At 34.4% G+C, this 19,215-nt stretch overlaps 1 protein-coding gene across 4 annotated transcripts in view; it reads left to right on the top strand.

Moving 5' to 3' along the window:
- The window catches only part of LOC100646619 (tensin-1), a 278,855-nt gene that overhangs the window by 9,467 nt on the left and 250,173 nt on the right, over positions 1-19,215 (top strand). For 2 of the 4 annotated variants that reach the window (XM_012308038.3, XM_012308039.3), the window contains exon 3: positions 14,849-14,929. In XM_012308038.3, the coding sequence (XP_012163428.1) occupies positions 14,849-14,929 (81 nt within the window). Of the gene's footprint in view, positions 1-4,777; positions 5,975-14,848; positions 14,930-19,215 lie in introns of those variants that run through there. The other 2 variants (XM_048404896.1, XM_012308037.3) reach the window with 2 other exon arrangements.

Raw genomic sequence — 19,215 nt, 5'->3', positions numbered from 1 at the left:
TAATTGATGGCATAAAGTATAAGTTTTCGCTAGAACATAAAGGGCTTTCTTGTGCTCTTATTGTTAATGTAGCATATAATGTAACATAGTTATTAACTTTAATTTCTGTGTACAAGGTGTCCATAGATATCTACTTCTTATTAAAACTTCGCATGATTTTCTCTATCTTAAGAACTTCCGATAAAGTTCTTGAGCGGCAAGTTGTTATAATGTTCCATGTAATGTTAACGGTTCTCAATGCTATCAAAATTCATTGCATGTGAGATAAAGTAATTTTTCAACAAAACTGATAATTCTATTGGCTTTGAAATTCCACAGAAACTTGAATATGTATATATGTACATTACTTTATAAAAGTTTCAATGATCGTATAACGGTGGTTAAACGTGTTTTTAAGAAACTTTTCCATTTAGATTAAATTTATCTAATCCTATTACACGTGCAGTGTAGGAGAACGAGGATAGGTTCACAATTTTTTTTGCAAATGCAATAAATAATTAATTAATACAATAAAGTATTTAACAACCGATGGTACTTCAGTTAATTCTACACTTCGTTTATGCAAAGTTTGATCTACGTAATCGAAGTACCGAATAATGGTGTGGCAATCATATTTTCTTCTCTTTATACGTTCTAATGAATTTAATTAAAATTTTAACTACCTGGCCTATTCATTGGCTTTGATACAATTTGGCAAACTCTTCTCTGTTTCTCAAGTTGAAAATTTCACCTGAAAAATCGCTTTGACTCCATCGACGGCAAATAAAGTACTATTGTTGCACGCGGGTTAAATGATATTCCGGAAACTGATTTCTACATAAGAATTTAGAAGTCTTATTATCATGCTATTTGGTGCATATCTGTAGAATTAGGTTTTAGGATAGACATAGACCGAGGAGCAAAACCTCTTCCTAGAAAGTTTAATTTTTTATTAATCTGATTCCAAAACTTGGCCTTTTTTTATTAACCCCATGTAAGCCCTAGAATCGGTTTACATAGTACATGAAATGTAATTTTATAAATAATAACGTTATATCGTTTATCTTACTACGTTACTTCCGTACTTTCTCCACCGTAGGGAAGCTTCGATCAGTATCGAATCTCATCATTTCATAACTAATAACTGGATTAAATTCAGCAAATTCTATTCCATCCTATCAGCGATTCTTCTTCCCCAAACTTTTTCTTTTGACAAAGTACTAAGTTCCAGAGAAAACTGGTCATCGAATCGGGATCGAAGCGATCAGATTCGTTAGGAAGAGAGAAAGGTAAAGGAGAGTAGAGGAAAAAGTAAAAAAGGGAGAAAACCAGATCCGTGGATGTCCATTCAGAAATTTTGCTATTCGAGTGGTATCGGAGTCTGGCCGGAGAACGCGGTGGGAGTAAAAGGGGCCCAGCGGCCAGGAAAGTAGGATGATTGAAGCGGCGCGGCAGTGGTGGGAGTCATGGGAGCCTCGACGGGGACGACCTTGCTGCGTGTGTGTACCGTGTGTGCGAGATGCTGACACACGGGACTCTCGGAGTCTCGAGGCAAGACGGTGTGGACCCGTGGACTGTCCCCATAGTACTCCGCAGAAGCGGCCCTGTGCAAGAGCACCGGCCCGATCTGCCTGGCAGTGTCTTATTACGCACGTTGCGGCACTTACCGCACGCGAGATTGCGTGCACGCGTGCTCTCTCGCCTACAACGCGAACGCGCCGTGCCGTGCCGTGCCGCGCCGCGCCGCGATGCCGATGCACCGGTGACTCGTGACTCGTGACGCACGTTTTTCCGCGATGCATGCGCGCCGCATTGGATTTCTCCATGGGTGAACGTTCGAAGGTCGTTCGTCGACGTTCGTCGACGAGCATACGGGACTCCTGCGTCTCTAGACTAAGTTTTCACATGGAACGCCAGATTCTTTTGCCTTCCACGAACATCGACGGGGATACGCTTGTTGTGCACACCTCGGTCACCCGATTAGAATAGCTGCTGATCTCGTATGCATGCACGTCCGAGACCAGTCTTTTGGAATTCGTTGAAATTCGCTTGCGCGAACGAGAATCGAATCTTTCACGGCGAATAAAAATATCGTTGGTCTTTCTGATGTTCATCGAATTTTCTACGATAGCAGGATAATAGGATTTATAGAAGAAGATAAGATAATTACATAGTGGGAATTACGAAAAATAAGGAGTCCTCTTTCGTTATAGTTTCATCGTTGATGTGCAGTGTGTAATTGTAAACAGTGATGAGTTTCTTGTCCGGATGAAGCACCCATGATCGAATTAAACAAACGTACGACTGTTGATACGTCATTAAGCGGATTTAATGAAAGAGCGCAAGCATATTTTTCCATTGAACGACGTCGATGAAAGGCATCATTATGCAAATGGCATTTCAAGATTGACGGACAGGGTTGCTTTCCTCGACAATGCATGCGCGCCAGTATTTCTGGATGAGTAGACAATTAAATGACGTTCGCGCACACTTAATGAAAGGATTGGTTGATCTTGATTAATGGTGCTAGAATTAAGTGTGTGTAACTTGATCGACGGGGGATTCCTTTATTCGGTTAAGCGATGAAATATATTATTATGTAGTGTTCGCTGTAGAACTGACAGCTGAAATTGTTTTGCCGGAGTCCATATATGCCTGACAAGATTTCTTAATAAGTGGATAATTAAACCTTATTGGTGAACGTTTAAAGAAGTAATTATTTCGTCTTAATTAGTCGGGACGTGTGTAATTATGTGATTTTGCTCGAAAGAAAGGGTATAACTGTTCGATGCTCCTTACGGAAACCTTAGGAAAATTATTATGAAAGTATGTCCTTTAGGTAACGAATATCGAAACATTGTTAGCATTTTCAAAATTGTATTCCATTAACCTCTGACAAACTTTTATTTAATTGCAAGAAATCTGATTTAAAGTTGAATATGAGATGATACACAAATCAAAGCTAATTATATACACTTTCTTTACAGTCCATATACCTATAGAATATTGTCAATGTATCCGCGTCATAATTTACTAGTGAAGTGTTCACTCAATTGTATGCATATGCATCGTTGACGCATGACATATGTACCTTTCTTAAGTGTTTACTTTCACAGCTTTGAAAGCGAAGTTGACAAAGTAAGATTATGAAAGATCATAAAATATATCGTCAGTTTTATTCAAAGAAGCAGCAAAAATTCAAATATAAATTGATTATACTGTAGAATTTTACACTTTCTGCAATCATGCTATTACTAGTGCCCGGTGTATTATAATTATATCAATGAGAATAATTGATGTTTTCATATAAAGATAAATTATTCGTATGATCGATAAATCTTACATAACGGAAGATTGATACACGTTTATGATGATACGCGTTCAAGGAAAAATTAAGTCAGGAAAGTAATCAATTTTCTCCCAGTTCGAAACGGAGTACACTCTCCTCAAAGCATGTTGAAATGTATCATTAGAATGAATTAATGACGAAACATTTTAGAAACTGACATTTTGGAGTACGGTTGTTTTAACGATTTCTAATTAATATATGTCTCTCGAGAGGTAACGGAGCAACGATCGATTAAAAACCCAACTGGGGAAAGTCTTGGAGCAAGATCATGATAATCGATGATTTATCGAGGAGAGATTTTGGTACGTGTTACGTTAAATCATGTCGGATTTCGATAAAATACTTAATTGAAATTGCATCCCCGTGAGAAATTTAAAATAGGATTGCACCGTTATTATTAATATTACGAGGAATCGTGTTTGAATTGAATGGTCGACGTAATTAAAGCGCATACCATAATCCAATGAAACTCGTACTATAGCGCACATACTTAATTAGATGAATGATAATTAATGAAACTGGCCAAGAGTCTGTGATTAAACGAGTGCTGATTAATTAAAACGGATTTCACGAATATCTATACGCGATACGACTTGCTTTTCGCGTTAAAAATCATCGCTCGCGTGCTCATGGAACCTTCACGCGTATCACGAACGTACTCGATAACACTGGACACTTTGTACGTAGACGTTTTATTTATTAATACCTTTCGCCGAGGATTAATCGTAATGTATCACGCGAATTTGTTTGAAAATTTCGCTTTGCCGCCACGCAAACTTATTTTAAAAGTGTAATCTATTTTCTTAAATAGCTCGTTGTCGGATACTTAAAATTAGCGTTTTTCATCCGCCCGAGATAAACGTCGAGCCACGAAACAGTCGGAACGAACGCGAGATAGAAATCTTGTTGCCAATGATCGAAGATCCAGAGGCGCGACCTTATTGATGCACTCGCGAATCTCTCGTTGCAAAATGTATCGGGGTCAGTTCGAATGCTGTTCACGTTTTACACAACGTTCCGGCCATCCTGCGTCAAGATTCTTCGTCACGACTCCCAAGACTAAGAACACGAAAATGTCAACAGTTGCGACGTGACCGAGTTCGGTAAGCGCGACGAAGTATGCCTGCCAGCAAATGTGCCGGGGATGCAATTTCACCGGTGATAACGTAACAAACCCACCTCGAAACGAGGCTCGAAGGAAACGCGCATACTTTTTGCCTGAAACAACACCTACCGGGAGCAATTTGGAGCGTGTCGGGCCATTTTCGAACGTGATTCATTGCTTCGTTGCCCCTTCGACTCCGATACGAGCGGATACCACATTTAGCCTCTCGTTTCTGTCTCGATCTTACTCGTAACAATATCAACTTCGATGCAGGAAAGCATAATTTTACTCGACTTTTAAAATTCCAATTGGTTTTTAGGCAAAGTAGTGGAATACGACTGTAACAGAAAATTACGATACTCGGTAGAAGGAACATGAGTGATAAAGTTCGCAATGATACGACGTGAACCAGCCATAAGTTATTTCGTCTCTCTGCTTATTGAACTCGAGCGTTCACTGGAATTAATTAATCGAAAGTAGATTAGGACTGACGTTCGATGTTTTCAAATATCGCAAATAGTTTGTTGCAGCTGTTCACTTGACTACGTTCAAGTCCACTTGCGAAACGCCTGAACGCGTTTCTCGAAACTAGTTTTCGTGGTCAGCAGGATTAATGACACGAAAGTGATCGCGTAGGTCTCTGCGGCGTAGAAGTGGCGTGGAACAGAGCGTTCGCCGGGCATGTTTAGACGAAAGTGACAGTGATTAGTGACCACGGTGCATACCTCCGCGGAGCGCACGGCAACGCGGGACTCCTTTATGATTTCGCAAAATTGAACGAATCGTTGTGCAAAAGTGGCCGGTGAAAGTGACCAAGTTTCTCTCCAGAAGTTTCTTTCACTGCAGGAAAAAAGCGATAGCAAAAAAAAAAAAAAAGGGAGAACATCGTCCTCGTAGATTAATCTTCGTTAAACGAACATGTGCGTTACTATAAATTTCAAGATCGCATCAGTTTCCAAGATATCGCGTGATAGCGATAAGTGTTAACGCGGAACCGTGTCGAAATATTATTCAAAATTTGTAATGTACGTTTCGCGTTATGAAGGGCATTTCTTCTTTTTTTTTCAATATTCAGAGAAAATTAAGTTTCTACGCTATGCAAGTTAATGGTCTAACGATCACACGTTTAAGTTGCACAATTTTTTTCTTACATAAATATCGCGAGTGATCAAAAATCCAGTGGCAAGGATGTAATTTTAAATATTTCGCGATTAAAGGATTGAGTCATTCGTTAGCCTGTTGAATAACGTGTTAGATAAGCAAAGTCCAGAAATTTGATACGTGTTTAGTGATTTGGCTATTTGTATGTGATTGTAACAATGAGAAACCGGAAAAAGAATGATTACTTCCGCACGTCACGCGTTGGACAGGTGGTTGATCGGTGGCGAACGAGACGGCGAGCAATTAACGAAATATGCAATTAAAAGACCGAATAGACAGGGATAATTGAAACATCCATGGGTGGAAAGGAGGAAGAAGAGGCTGGGGACGTAGCCGTCAAGATGCCGGAGGCCACTCTGAAAATATTCAACGGTGTACAGGTAGGCGTCCGAAGTGTTTCCATTTCCCCGAAACATCCGATACAGTCGTACAAATTAGGGAACGCGTGAATTTTGGGGTGCATTCGAAAACGAAAGAACGAACTGTTCGCAGTTCGTTGCAATCTGCTTCAATTAATTCGGCTGGAGAGTTCGTTTGCCGCGTTCGTTTTCACGCTGTTATCCTTTCTTCGGAAGAGTGCGTGGCCAGAAAGGGAGGCGATGGAATTTATTATCTCGTTGAATTATTAGGTAAACGTACAGGTTAGTCTTAAGGGCGTGTTAAACGACGAATATAAATTGTAGCCGAAATTGTGGTTGCCTGATTTATGCTTTTCATATTACGTATAGTTACGACCATTGGGCTACCGGTTTTTAAACTAATATGTGGGTTTAGGAAATTAAAATTATTTGCGAGATATTTTATGGCGTTCTTCGAGGCAATGCTCCTCCAGTTCTCCTTTACTCCTGTTCGTTTTTTGTTGATTGAAGTTTGGAACAGCTTAAACGAAAGAGTTAAAGAATTTGTCGAAACGTCTTACAGTTGAAAGAATATTTTAATATTTTGATATTTTATCATGAAGCTGATGTTTCTAGTTTATGAATGGAGTAAATAACTCAACTACTGAAAATCTTAATTATCATTGAATTCATTTACTCATTAATTATATCTCGATGGTATTCTCTAATTGCCAATAATGTTCTAATATCGAAAATACAGTAGAAACTTGATTATCCAAACTAATTATAACACAGGATGTTCGGATATTATTTTGACCTATTTTGTAAATGTTAATGTTAAGCAGGAAGCAAAACATTTAGGTAAAAATGTGTAAGTTCTTTCAATTTTCATCTGATTTTTCAATTTTTCTTACAGGGAACCATTCCCCACTTTTCCATTAATTTCCTAGTAAAAGATTGTTCCGTTAATCGAGGTAACAACCGAGATTTCACGTTGCTCTACGTATTACATATTAACAGGTTCAGCAGACGGATTGAAATAGCAAAGTATGATAGAAGTATACGCCTTCAGAAAACTAAAAAAAAACATACATGATTCATAATGTGCGATACGCATCCTGAGAGTATGCCATAACTCACGTACAACAGCTTTTTCTGTTCCATAGCAACGTCTATCGTACACTTCCTTTTTCCATTCATCGTTTCTTTCTCTGTCTTGTCTGTCTAACAGCGCGTGCATATGTCTATTTGCCTTCTTCGTTGTTTATCTGCTTCTGTCACTCTTTCTATTTTTATTCTGCACATCTATTTGTCAGATTCATATATAGAAAGGATCAGAGGCTGAAAGAAAATTGCTTATAATTTATAGCAGCCCTTAAGGATGTTGTACTTAGGGCACAGTAGATACACATTGATTGATGATAAATTCTTTGGAATGCTCTATGAAGTTCTATGAAGAATTATATAGTAGTATAATGTAATATAATGGAACCTTGAAATGGATATTACAATGTGAAAGTGTTTAACAAAACTTGTATATCATGTTTCTAAAATTTTTATTCTATGCGAAGTAAACGTATGATTTTAACTGTATGTAATTTCCAAAACTGCTGGTAATTTTATAATACTAATAGCGAAGATATTTTACCATGTTAATTGTGTATTAAAAGTTATTTAAAAGTACGAGTATATAACTTATTATATTCGATAGAGTAATCAATTTAATCGTGTTTTTTTAAGTAAAAGACTTCGAGGTGCGAATGAATTTATTGCTCAATGTGATAGCAATATTCTTAGTATAACGATAATTCTAAATCTCTGTATATTAACAATATAAGAGACAACATTCTTGCAAATATATACGTGCGAGAGATATAACATTCATTCGAAAATCAACGTGTGAAAAGTAAAATCTATTTTCATTTCCGATTGAAGTTTGCCTCCTCATTACACGCATGGAGAGACCAGCTTCATATTACTGAATAGGCTCAGTACATGTTGCTCGTCTTGTCGACAATCGTCTTTCATAGCCTGTAGTAAAATACTAAAACAAGTAATAAAGCAAGACTGTGTCAAATTAACTAATCACTGCAAATAGTTATGTAAAAATTAGTAAAAGGATATACGAGTATATGAATGATAAAGTACAACTTTTAGGGATGTGTTTAAGTTGCAAATCGCAAGATAATAGATATAGATATTATTTGTAAAAGAAACATATCTATATGTAAGAGAACGTTTAATAAAAATTTTCATAAACTCTATAAAAATATTAGAAATAGACGTCATTGCTGTGTGTCAATATTTTATATACGTTATATATTATCGTCGAAAATCTGTATTCTCTTTTTAATTTCATTAGCCTCAACTTCATAGATTAATTAACTTATTCGACATTCCATAATATGTTAGTACTTAAATATTACCTACGTATAAATATTTTTTCCTATATTTCTTTCAATTTTTTTTTTTTATATTTATTCTTATTTCATACAATGAAACTATGTTCGAATTAACGTTGTATTAGATCATTAATAGAAGAGAATTTATTATGTCCCTAACTATAGTTATGTCATGCTTGTAAGAAGAAAATAATTATCTTATTCTTGTTTGTTATCCTTCTAGGAAGCGGCTATACTTTTAAGAAGAGATAGCTAAACAAAGAAATGACCTCATCCGTTAATAATTCTAATTAATGTAATCAGCTTAGCTTTGATTGTCACAATGGGACTGCCACCCCTAATTTAACATGAATCTTCTTTATGTGCTTCCAGGAACACATTCTTTTCTCCTTCGTTTCTATGAAATAATTATATTCGTGGAAAAGTATAATCGAATCTGGCAAGTCTAACTTAATTGATAAATAACCCTAATATAGTAATCATATACGTAATAATGTAGTAATGATTGAATATTTCAAGAAGTAATTGCGTGCATAAACACACGAGTTAAATAAATTTATCTTTATGTCAGAATCATGTTCTATTTCAAGATTTAAATCTAAATTTGGGTCTTTTAACTTGAAAATAAACATAGATTTTAAAAATAAAAAATAATTGTAGAGAATAAATTAACTAATTATTTGGAACTTTACCCCTAACACCGATTTCGATGATTTTTTAATATGTCGTAAAAATCAATATTTTGAAGAAATTTTAAAGGAATTTTAAAAGGGTATTATAAAAATTACTGTAACAAAAGTCTTTTTAGTTTTTATTATAAATTGACTCGGGTGTATTCAGTATAATCATGTATCACAATCGATCATTCAATAGCAATAAATAACCGATTATTTCAAATCGTTTTAATTGGTATGTTTGTATTCGTTTTGTGTATAATGAAAATTAGTATGAATCTAATTTGAATCAATTAATCATATTTTTATCTTTCATCTTGTTATAATTCTACCTGAGTTTTTCCCTCCTTTTTCCGTGAAATTACTGCTATCGTGTGTCAGTGCTATTACGAAAATGATTCCATATCGATATCGTGTAGAATTGCTGTACTTGGTGCGAGTAAAATTTATGAAATATTTGCGGTGGTATAATAATCATAACCGTTGTTGGAAATTTAACAAGACTGATCGTGAGTAAAGATAACACGAATGAAATCTTGAATTCCACGATTATGGTAATCCATTGATCGTTTTTGGTCTTATCGCGAGACGGTTGGCCATTAATACATTCGACCGAGCACACAAACAGTAATTCTACGAAAGCATTTACAGTTTTAATATGCTAGAACACAATTTTTTTCTTGTTATAAAATCTTTTATTGATGCTAGTCAATGTATTGTTTGACAGAATTAATATACAATTTGTATAATCATTTGAACCTCTTAATAATCGTTCTTTTGCTTAAGATATAGTCGTCGATTTAAAAATTTAAATTATTTTTAAATATATTTCAAAATTGAGAAAGCACGTTTCTTTTCTTACATATCACGCGCATTTATAAATCGAAAATTTGATGACATCATTAGAGTATAAATTACAAAGTTTCTTACAGGTAGGACGTGTATATTACGAAAACACATTACGAAAATAACGTTAATACATAACATAACATAAGTGGTACACTTTTTTATCGTATGTAAAGTGGCATTTAGAGTCAAAATTCAAAACTGTAAGTATTAGGAAATTAGACTCTTCGAAGAAAATTAAGCAATAGAATAGATATAAAAGAAACATAAGTACACGTATATCTTTTAGACAATAGAATCGTCCAAAATCGTATTAGGCAGGAAAAGAAGATAAAATTCAATTGTAAATTCATGAAGAATTCTTCTACAGAACAATCAATAATGGGATGATAATGAAATTGGGATGAGATTGAAATTCATATAAACTGATAAAGTGGATAAGATATTTGACATTTATTAGTCTCTATCCTCGTTAGGTCGCAAAGTGCCGTGTTCATTGTTTGCGGGCTTTGCGGCACAGAATCAATTTAAATTCCGTAGCCGTATAATAGCTCAATTGGTCTATTTCGCTGTCTTCAACAGGTTTTCTAAAAATAAAATCGTTCGACACGCGAATAGAAATTTGTCGAAACCATTGTAGAAAAAGCAAAAGACACCTGCAATTTTTCCAAGTCCTTAGCAATTATCGTTGTTTAATTTAATACGGCGATGAAATTGATAAATTGTCCTTGGTACACGAGTTTACAAGCGCCATGTTTATTACAAAATTTATTGAAACCGACTACACTTTATGTTACAGCTATTGTTCGCTATTAAGATAATTTCAGAAAATTACCGAACATTATTAACACTTTACGAACGTGCACGAATTTTATACTACATTTGGATTCGGTTCTCGTTAAAGCGTTATTAACCTAAATTCGTTTGACAAATTTGATATTTATCTTGAACAAAGTTTTAAGTATCTATTATACTTTAAATACAATTGCTGTTGTACCGTTGTTTTTAAGTGTCTTAGGCTATATATCGGACAAAGTAAAACGTTTATTCATAAAGTTGATTTGTCGGTGTATTTCCGTACTTTGTTTCGTCTTTTGAAGTTTTTATGGGATAAGATACAATAAAGGAATTGCAATCAAATGCACTGAAATGTAAAAAAAGACGAAGAAAACTTTTCTTAGAGAAACGTAACATTTGTTAAACTATCCACTTATTTCTACATAGATCTCAATTCCTTATACATCATATTCCATTTTTCTATTCTGTTAAGAAAATTCTATTAAATAAATCATATAGTTTTCCTTTTTAGCTTTCCGGTATCCTTAAATTCCATATTATCATGAATTATTATGTGAATTCTATACAAGAAATCCTTCGATACGTTCTCAATACTGTCCCTTATACTATACCAATATACAGCGAGATAAAACATATGCGTAGTAGGACTAACGTAACGAAAGAACAGTTTCATATACTACTCTCGTATGCGTATACGACTTCGTATCGTATCTACATAGAAATATCAATCACGATTATTATTATTATTTGTGTTTGGTGCATCCGATATTGCACGGAATTTTCAGAGGTCGCTTCCGCTATATGGAGAGAGGCATAATATTTCTGGAAAATCCCTGTGATTCCGAGAGGAGATCCTCCCGGAGAGAAGTTCGATGAAACAACAATGAGAATCATCCGGGGGGATTAAAGCAGGGATTATTTTGCGGCACGAGTATCTGAATCGAAATGCCGCGCCGCTCGCGCTCGGAGAAAAGATTTTCAGACATGGAAATCATGATAGAAACGCAAATTATATGTACTGCACGTGTTGCAATTAAATCCACCAACCGTACTCTCGTCTTCTGGGTATAACGTTTCTTCGATATATTTAATATTTTCTCATTTTAATGAGTCTATACCGTGTACACGTTGCAGAGTTATTGATCCGCTGGTGAAACCATTCCATAACAAATTCATTTTTGTAAACGAAATAATACGAGCGATATTAAATTTATATGAAATTCAATTTCGATCGATTATCTGCGTATTGCACGGCGTACAGAGCAATATTATAAGGACATTTATTTTATCTCTACAAACGTTATTCCGATCTTCATATCTTCATATTTTTATATTTCGCGCAACAAGCAAAAAAAGAAAAATGTACATTGGTCCACCTTCGAATGTTTTATTTATTGAAAATTTCGAAACAATAAAACACAATGAGAAGAATTTCAATAATTCCAACGACTGATATCAAACGTTAGATCTGCGCAAATGGATTCTTTCACCGTAACGTTCGGCTACGCTTTTTCCTCCGAATGCATTTTTAAACGATATTAAAAACACAAGATTCGTATATTTTTTGTAAACGTTAATTCATATTTAGTTTGTTGTTAATTTAAGTTGTTATTACGTTCATTACTGAACATATTCTTATTATTGACAATTCTATACGTTAATAAAGGATTTTCATATAAAACGTATCTCTATCGGATAAGTCAGTAACTTTGTTTTCGCGTGAGAGAAGCTTCATTTATGTTGAACTATTTTATAAATATCAACATTAGTAATTATATTTATACGAATAAGAATATAGCAATATTTTTCAATATTTATCGTTTCCAATATTTCTTGCTAAAAATCACCTCGAAATTTCTCATTGATAGATGTTTCGGTAATCGATAGTTTCATTAACTAGTGTTCCGGTAATCGAAGTTTTATTGCGTTGTAGACTGAATGAACTAAAATTGTCGAATGTCAGCGGCAATGTCGTTAGTAATTTATCAACACGGTATGCTCAATTACGAAGGCAACATATGTATTGTCAAGAACAGGCCGTAGATACGAAATTGTATTAATTATCGTTCCTTATTACATTTCTGCAATTTACCCTCTGGCCAGTTTTATTTATTGTCCTTAGAAGAGGGGTCGCTATTTTTATCGACCGTATAATCATCAAACAGCGTGTTTGATCAAGGAAGAGGATACCTTGGAAGGATACACGAAATTGTGCTGAACTTTTCTGGTATTCCAACCCTCATGTTTTCCTTGCTAAGTCGACCTCTTCAACCCCTACCAAATGCGAAGAAATATTTGGCAGAAATTGAGAAAGTATTATACTTGCCGAAAGCATTAAACTTTGAGGGGTGAAGTGGATTGTTACTAATAAATCAATTTTTTTAAACGTTGTGGTATAATATCGATTACTAGTTTGTTATCTTCAATTCGTCGAAATGATTCATTGTTACTTTCTAAAGATTTTTAAAAAATTTTAAACGTTAATATGGAAGGTTTGTGTATTAGTAATTTTATATCTACCGATATATTATAACATTTACTTTCGATGACAGTAGATAAATATAATAAATCTAAGATGAGGTTATAATAACGTACAATTATTTTTCCCTTTCGACGTATAATATTTTGAAATATCTTTGCTTAAAATGTACATTACCAAATATATATTTATTAGAACGATTCTTTTTCATCCGGACAGTTATTTAGATAATTTTATTCGTTTTAAATAACTAATCTGTGTGCGTTTCATTAACTTTTATACGAAAAATAATTAATGTAAAACAAAAGAAAGAATAATTTTTTTATATATCACGGAGAAGGTAGTAAAATTGAACGTTTCTGGCTTTCGCTTATCTCGAATTAAAGTTACTTGTGTCCCTGCATTTGTTTCAGAAGTATGTACTTTCAGTTTGCACGAAAGTGCGTTAGTCTCTGAAATACATCGTTGTCGAAACTCGGTAATTAGATCATCGTTGAGCGCCAACTATTTTGCTGAAACATTGTAGCTTGCAGCAAATTCGTGACTTCGTGGCGAACAATCGACCCTTGTATATCGTTCTCGAGAAACTGGCCCAACAATTCGGACACCCATTGACTACCTTTGGCCAGAAAATCAAGTACCGTATAATTTCGAAACCTCGCCTTAGTCTTCAAACCTTGTGCCATAGCAATCACACTATACCTCCTATTCCACTTTACCGTGGCGAGCAATCGTTTGCAGCAGTGTAGCCCTGGAGAAATGAACTTTGCCTGCGCTGCTCTAATTTGATGTGGGAAGTAACATTTAAGTTTTCCACGTGGAGCGAAAGAGAGATGTTCTTCGTTGATTTTAATGTTAAGTAGTTGTAGAGTTTGTAACAAAGTTAGAACGTATCGTTCACAAATACTTGACCTCTATTGCATAATCGAAAATATGTGAAATGTACTTGAAAAAACATTCATATAAATTAATCAAACTTCTTTTCTTTTTACTTTTCGTACGAATACGTTATTTATGAACGAAATACTAAGAATTAATAGGATGAACATCATGCATGAAAATAAGAAAGATTTTATTTTATGGATTATCGCGTAAAACGAGTGAAAATCGTAACGGATATATAAAAAGAAGTTTATTCGAATGCACGCATGTGTATCATAACGATAATAGCCGAGAGTAATTCACTAGAAATTAGTATAAAGATACTACTTGTAATCGAGCTAAAACAGCAGATTAAAAGCTCGTAAAAATCATATTTCGGTAATTTAGTTCTCTCGGGGGGCTATCAATTTGTACGATACCGCAGAAGGCAATTAGCAGGATGAAATATAGGCTGTTACATAATTAACGAGTTCTAATAATCTGAAATCAATTTAAATGAAAAAATAGGAAAAGATAATTTATCTAATTCAATAATCATATATCATTCGCTATATTTATTACTAATTTATCGTCCCAATTAATCTGAGAATTATTTTATTTTTTGATAAAAATCCAATTTTAACATTTTCGGAATAACGTGTTACGTAAACGCGAAAACAGTAACATATCGAATTAATACCAATGCTATGACGAATTAAGTTGCTTTCTTAATATGCTGTATATTATTTGCATAATTATAGCTTATTTATAGCATAATTATAGATATTGTAATGCTTTCCTAGTTTTCAAAAATACCTGTAAACACAATACTAAGGCAACATTTTTCTCGTTACAGTACATGGGTTCGTTTCCTGTGGCAATTCCCGACATTGCCAGCCGAGCTGAGTACGTACGCTCCCAGTTGGAGACCCTTAGAGTGAGTACCCTTTCAGACAAAATTTTTTTCTGAAAAATAGTAATTTTGAAAAGGAAATGAGCGTTTAGGTGTCGAGAAGAGTCTACCGATAAAACTTGTGACTTATATAAACATTATTCGTTTTGATGCGATGATAGGCTGTAGTAAACACATACAAATAACACAGTATACAGTATACAGTGCTACTACAGTAGCACTGTAAGCGTCTAACAAGAATCAATAAGGTTTCGAAATATTTAATGGCTCGATATACTGCGAACTGTTTTCTTGCCTGTTTATGTTTCGCTTTTGCATGTATAATAAGTGTCAAATTTTATATTCATGTCAAAAGAAGAATCAAGTTTTATACATTAATCGGTATTAACTAGCGTACCTACTGAAATTCAAGTATACCATACGTGGTAATGAGGAGGATGTGACGTTATCCATTAAAAATTTTATTTCAACAATTAAACATATGCGAGGCACCCCATCATACATTATTTTTATGTCGGATCTAACATTTTAGCACTTGTCTTCGATATTATTTTACTACTTCATGATTATATGTAGCTAGACAGAGAAATTGTCGGAACAATCATTCGATCCAGCTTTTATCGAACGCGTTGCCTCGTATAACTCAAACGTCTATTAGTAGCACTTACCCAGAAGCCTTTTCTAAACGAGGGAATTGTCTGTTGCGGAACAGCCCGTGACGCAATTAACGCCGGCTACGTTCCTTCAGCTAATTAGCCTGAACTTACCGGGTTCATAGCCGCGTGGCAAGGGAATCAAACAACAGATTTGCGGCTCGAAATAAACTTCGTTCACCAGGTTTATTATTGTAAGCTACGTTATTACTGTAAACCTAGTAATGACTACCGACCCTGAAGGGATCAGCAGAATTTCGGTCTGGAGTTTCATCAGAGTTGAATATTTGCCTGGGAGCGAGAGCAACTCGTGCCAGAGAGTTGTCGGTCTAATCTTTTGCGTGTGTGTACGCACGTGTCTGCACGCTCGTGTGCGAGCCGTGTACGTGCCAGTGAAACGGGAATTATGAGCCTGAATTTTATGAAGGCATTAAAGAATATCTCGTGGCACTTTTCGTCGTGGTGGTATTCCATTAGACCCTGATGGACAGATTTCCATGAATACACTCCGCGGTTGCTTCCCGTGTTACCGGTCCGCCCTCTTTCATCCAAAAGGAAAGCCGAAGATATCACCGTACCTCTGCTTTCCGAGCTCAGTCTATTCATTTGCTGCTTATCCGAATGTTAATATTTTACCAGCATATGTATATTCATTCCCAAGCTTGAACATTGTTTTAGCTTCGCTTGTTCTAAATTGCCGCTTTTCGTTAATCTCGAGGGAAAATTTGCAATAACATTGATTTTACGTATATATTTTTAAAGCAGCGGTTGGTCGTCTCTCTTCTCAATATCGCTAAATCGAGATTTGTTTTACTCTATAGACGTTGTAACAAGTTTACTATAGATATTTTGTGCATTTATATATATTAGGTGCATTCTGCACATTTTTGTATATTTAGAATAAACGTGGGATATATATTTTTCTAACCTTCGGTGCAGTGCACTATGCGGTAGTAATTAAATATAAAGAAAATATTGGAAATACTTTTAGCGAGTTAGAAAAATTCAGATATTTGTTATATTAATTAGACAGAAACAAAGTAAATTAAATATTAGATATGTTTGGCGCTGTGTTCTAAATATATACGTACATGTATAAAATTCGCTTAGAATTAGTTTCTCAGAAACACGACCAACATGTCTTCTTAAATTACTTTCGGCGGATTAAATTTGGTATACATAGCTGAAACCTAATCTTCTGTCTCTCATGTAAATTCTAAAATTTCGCTAAGGTATTTAATAGGTGGCGTTTTATATTCGTAAAGTTAAACTCTTTTTTTACATGCTTGATTTACTATACGAAATTGAACCAACTTCCACGTAACCTTGTTTGGCTTAAAACTCTTTAAAACTAAAATAATATATATTATATAATATGCAATATATGTATATATATATACTAACTTAAATATAAATAATTTTAATTTCATGAAAGCTCGATTAGCTTTATATTTAATAACGACAGTATTACAAAATTTCTTTCCTGTAAATCTCTTTTATTCATACACCAGTTTTGTACATAATTTCTACTTATTTTATCACGATTCACCCGATCCATTCATTCATTTCACTTATTATTTCCACATTAATTAAAAGATCAATGAACAGAACTATGAGACAAAGTACGTAATTAAGATGTTTATAGGAAGCAAGATGATCACGTTTAAATAAATGTTTAATGCAGGAAAAGATGAATTTACCTTCAAAACTGGCATTCTACTTTCCACGCTAGGTGCCCAAGGAACAATCTTTATCATTGGCTGTGATTGCATGTTTATAGGATCACAGAATGCATTCGCATATACGAGGATGAAAGTTATTCGTTGTTAGCCTAGGTTTTGCGCAGTCTACAGTTGTTCTTTATGTGGATTCGACTTGTAAAGCTGTGCTTAGCGTAAGCGCGCTGCAAATGCATGCGTATCCATCTCATCACCCTTTTAACGTTCATATTTTATATGCCGGGACTAAATGAGGCGAAAATCACACTCGAGTGAATAAAAGACGCGACCAGAATCATTTGGAGTCTCTGATACCAGTGAACCAATGTTCCTTTTTATACATACATGTGCTGTCCCATATTTTACATAAATGGCTTTCACTAAGGAAACTCGATAGGGAAGCAAGTATAAAAGAAGAATCTCGAAGTTAGAATTAGAAATTGTATATCGTATTTCTCTTGAATTTTAATATTTTAAACGCAATAACAGTGTATGAATCATATGAGTGTCTACTAAAAGCATTGCGACACCTGTATTCCCCCTTGGATGATTTTTGATAATCACTCCCTATAGAATGTAGTTTAAAATGAAAAGTACATAGAGTTACATTATAATTTCGATAATAATACCTCGTTTCTTTTACAATTTTATTTTTATTCATACGTTTAGGACAATAAATAACACATTATCTTTGTACATTTCTTTTTGTTTGATTACTCGATAAAACTAAGTAAATTATAAAATTAATAACCGAGCAGTGCTTATTTGTAAAAAGTTTCATTAGAAGATAAAATGAACGTAGACTTGCTTATAATTCATTTAAATAATAGAAATATGCTTTATTGTATTATTTATTAAACTCTTATAATTTTCGTTCGTTTCCTCTAATGATCAATTTTTATTTGATCGTACGTACCTTTCTATATGCTTCCATGCAAACAGGAAATTGTCCCTGCGCTTTTTACAGTGGAAACTAATATCTTGATTTTCTTCGCTCGTTCCTTCAGTTTAATAGAGCGGAAATATGCGGTACTTGCGATTCTAGGCGGTTTTAAAGCACGAGGTAAAGGTAAATGGTGTAAAAATCAGGCAGATAAAAGAGGTGGAGAAATTCCTTGTTCACCCTGCACAATACAATGTTGCGTCAGTACGTCGTGTCGGAAGGGAAATAGAAGAACAGAGAAAGAGATTATGTACGCGAATAACATTGTGTTGTACAGGATGTAATTAAAATTAAATAAATTCCTATTTGAAATACTAATAATATCTTCAATAAGTGAGTCTTTTTAAACTACTGTACATCTACCTGTTTTAACAAATATTTTATTGAAACAATGCCAAGCAAAATATTTAGTAAATTACATAATTTTCTTCGTGTAATTTTTAATCGTTGTTTCATAAATGTGAATTTAAAATTCTACCTGAATCCTATTACAATATAAAAACAACTGTTTTTGTTTGAAACATTCTTCCGACATTATTTCGCGAGTAAAACTTTAAATTTCCATCTTCTACCAAGTTCATAACAATATGCATACAGAATACAGTGAATTTATAAATTCTCTCATACCGATAAAAAAGATATGCAAGTCAAAAATCTGTTAAATATTAAAGACTATTAAATTGGAATAATCTTACCTTCGTATACCAAAGGAGACGCTTAAATCACTATGTATCCCGTTTATTTTACCTTTTTGTTAAAAATCTGATCTGTACGGTTTGCTTAAGAAGAAACCATTATTTCGTTAAAAGGCAAGTTCGCAACTAGTGTCAACCGAGCGTTAATATTTCTTCCTCGGTTTACAAGACAATACGATGTGCAAATAAGGGACGAAGGAAAGAAAAGAAAAAGAAGGACAGAAGGAGGAGAGAAAAAAGGCGAGCATAAACCAGATTGCTGAGTAGTCTGTGTTTACTACAATATTATACCTCTCTTCAT

Source organism: Bombus terrestris, chromosome 4, assembly GCF_910591885.1.
Source record: "Bombus terrestris chromosome 4, iyBomTerr1.2, whole genome shotgun sequence".
NCBI classification, from domain to species: Eukaryota; Metazoa; Arthropoda; class Insecta; order Hymenoptera; family Apidae; genus Bombus; species Bombus terrestris.
Note: the sequence above shows the minus strand (reverse complement) of the source record. Positions and strands in the feature narration are given on the sequence as shown.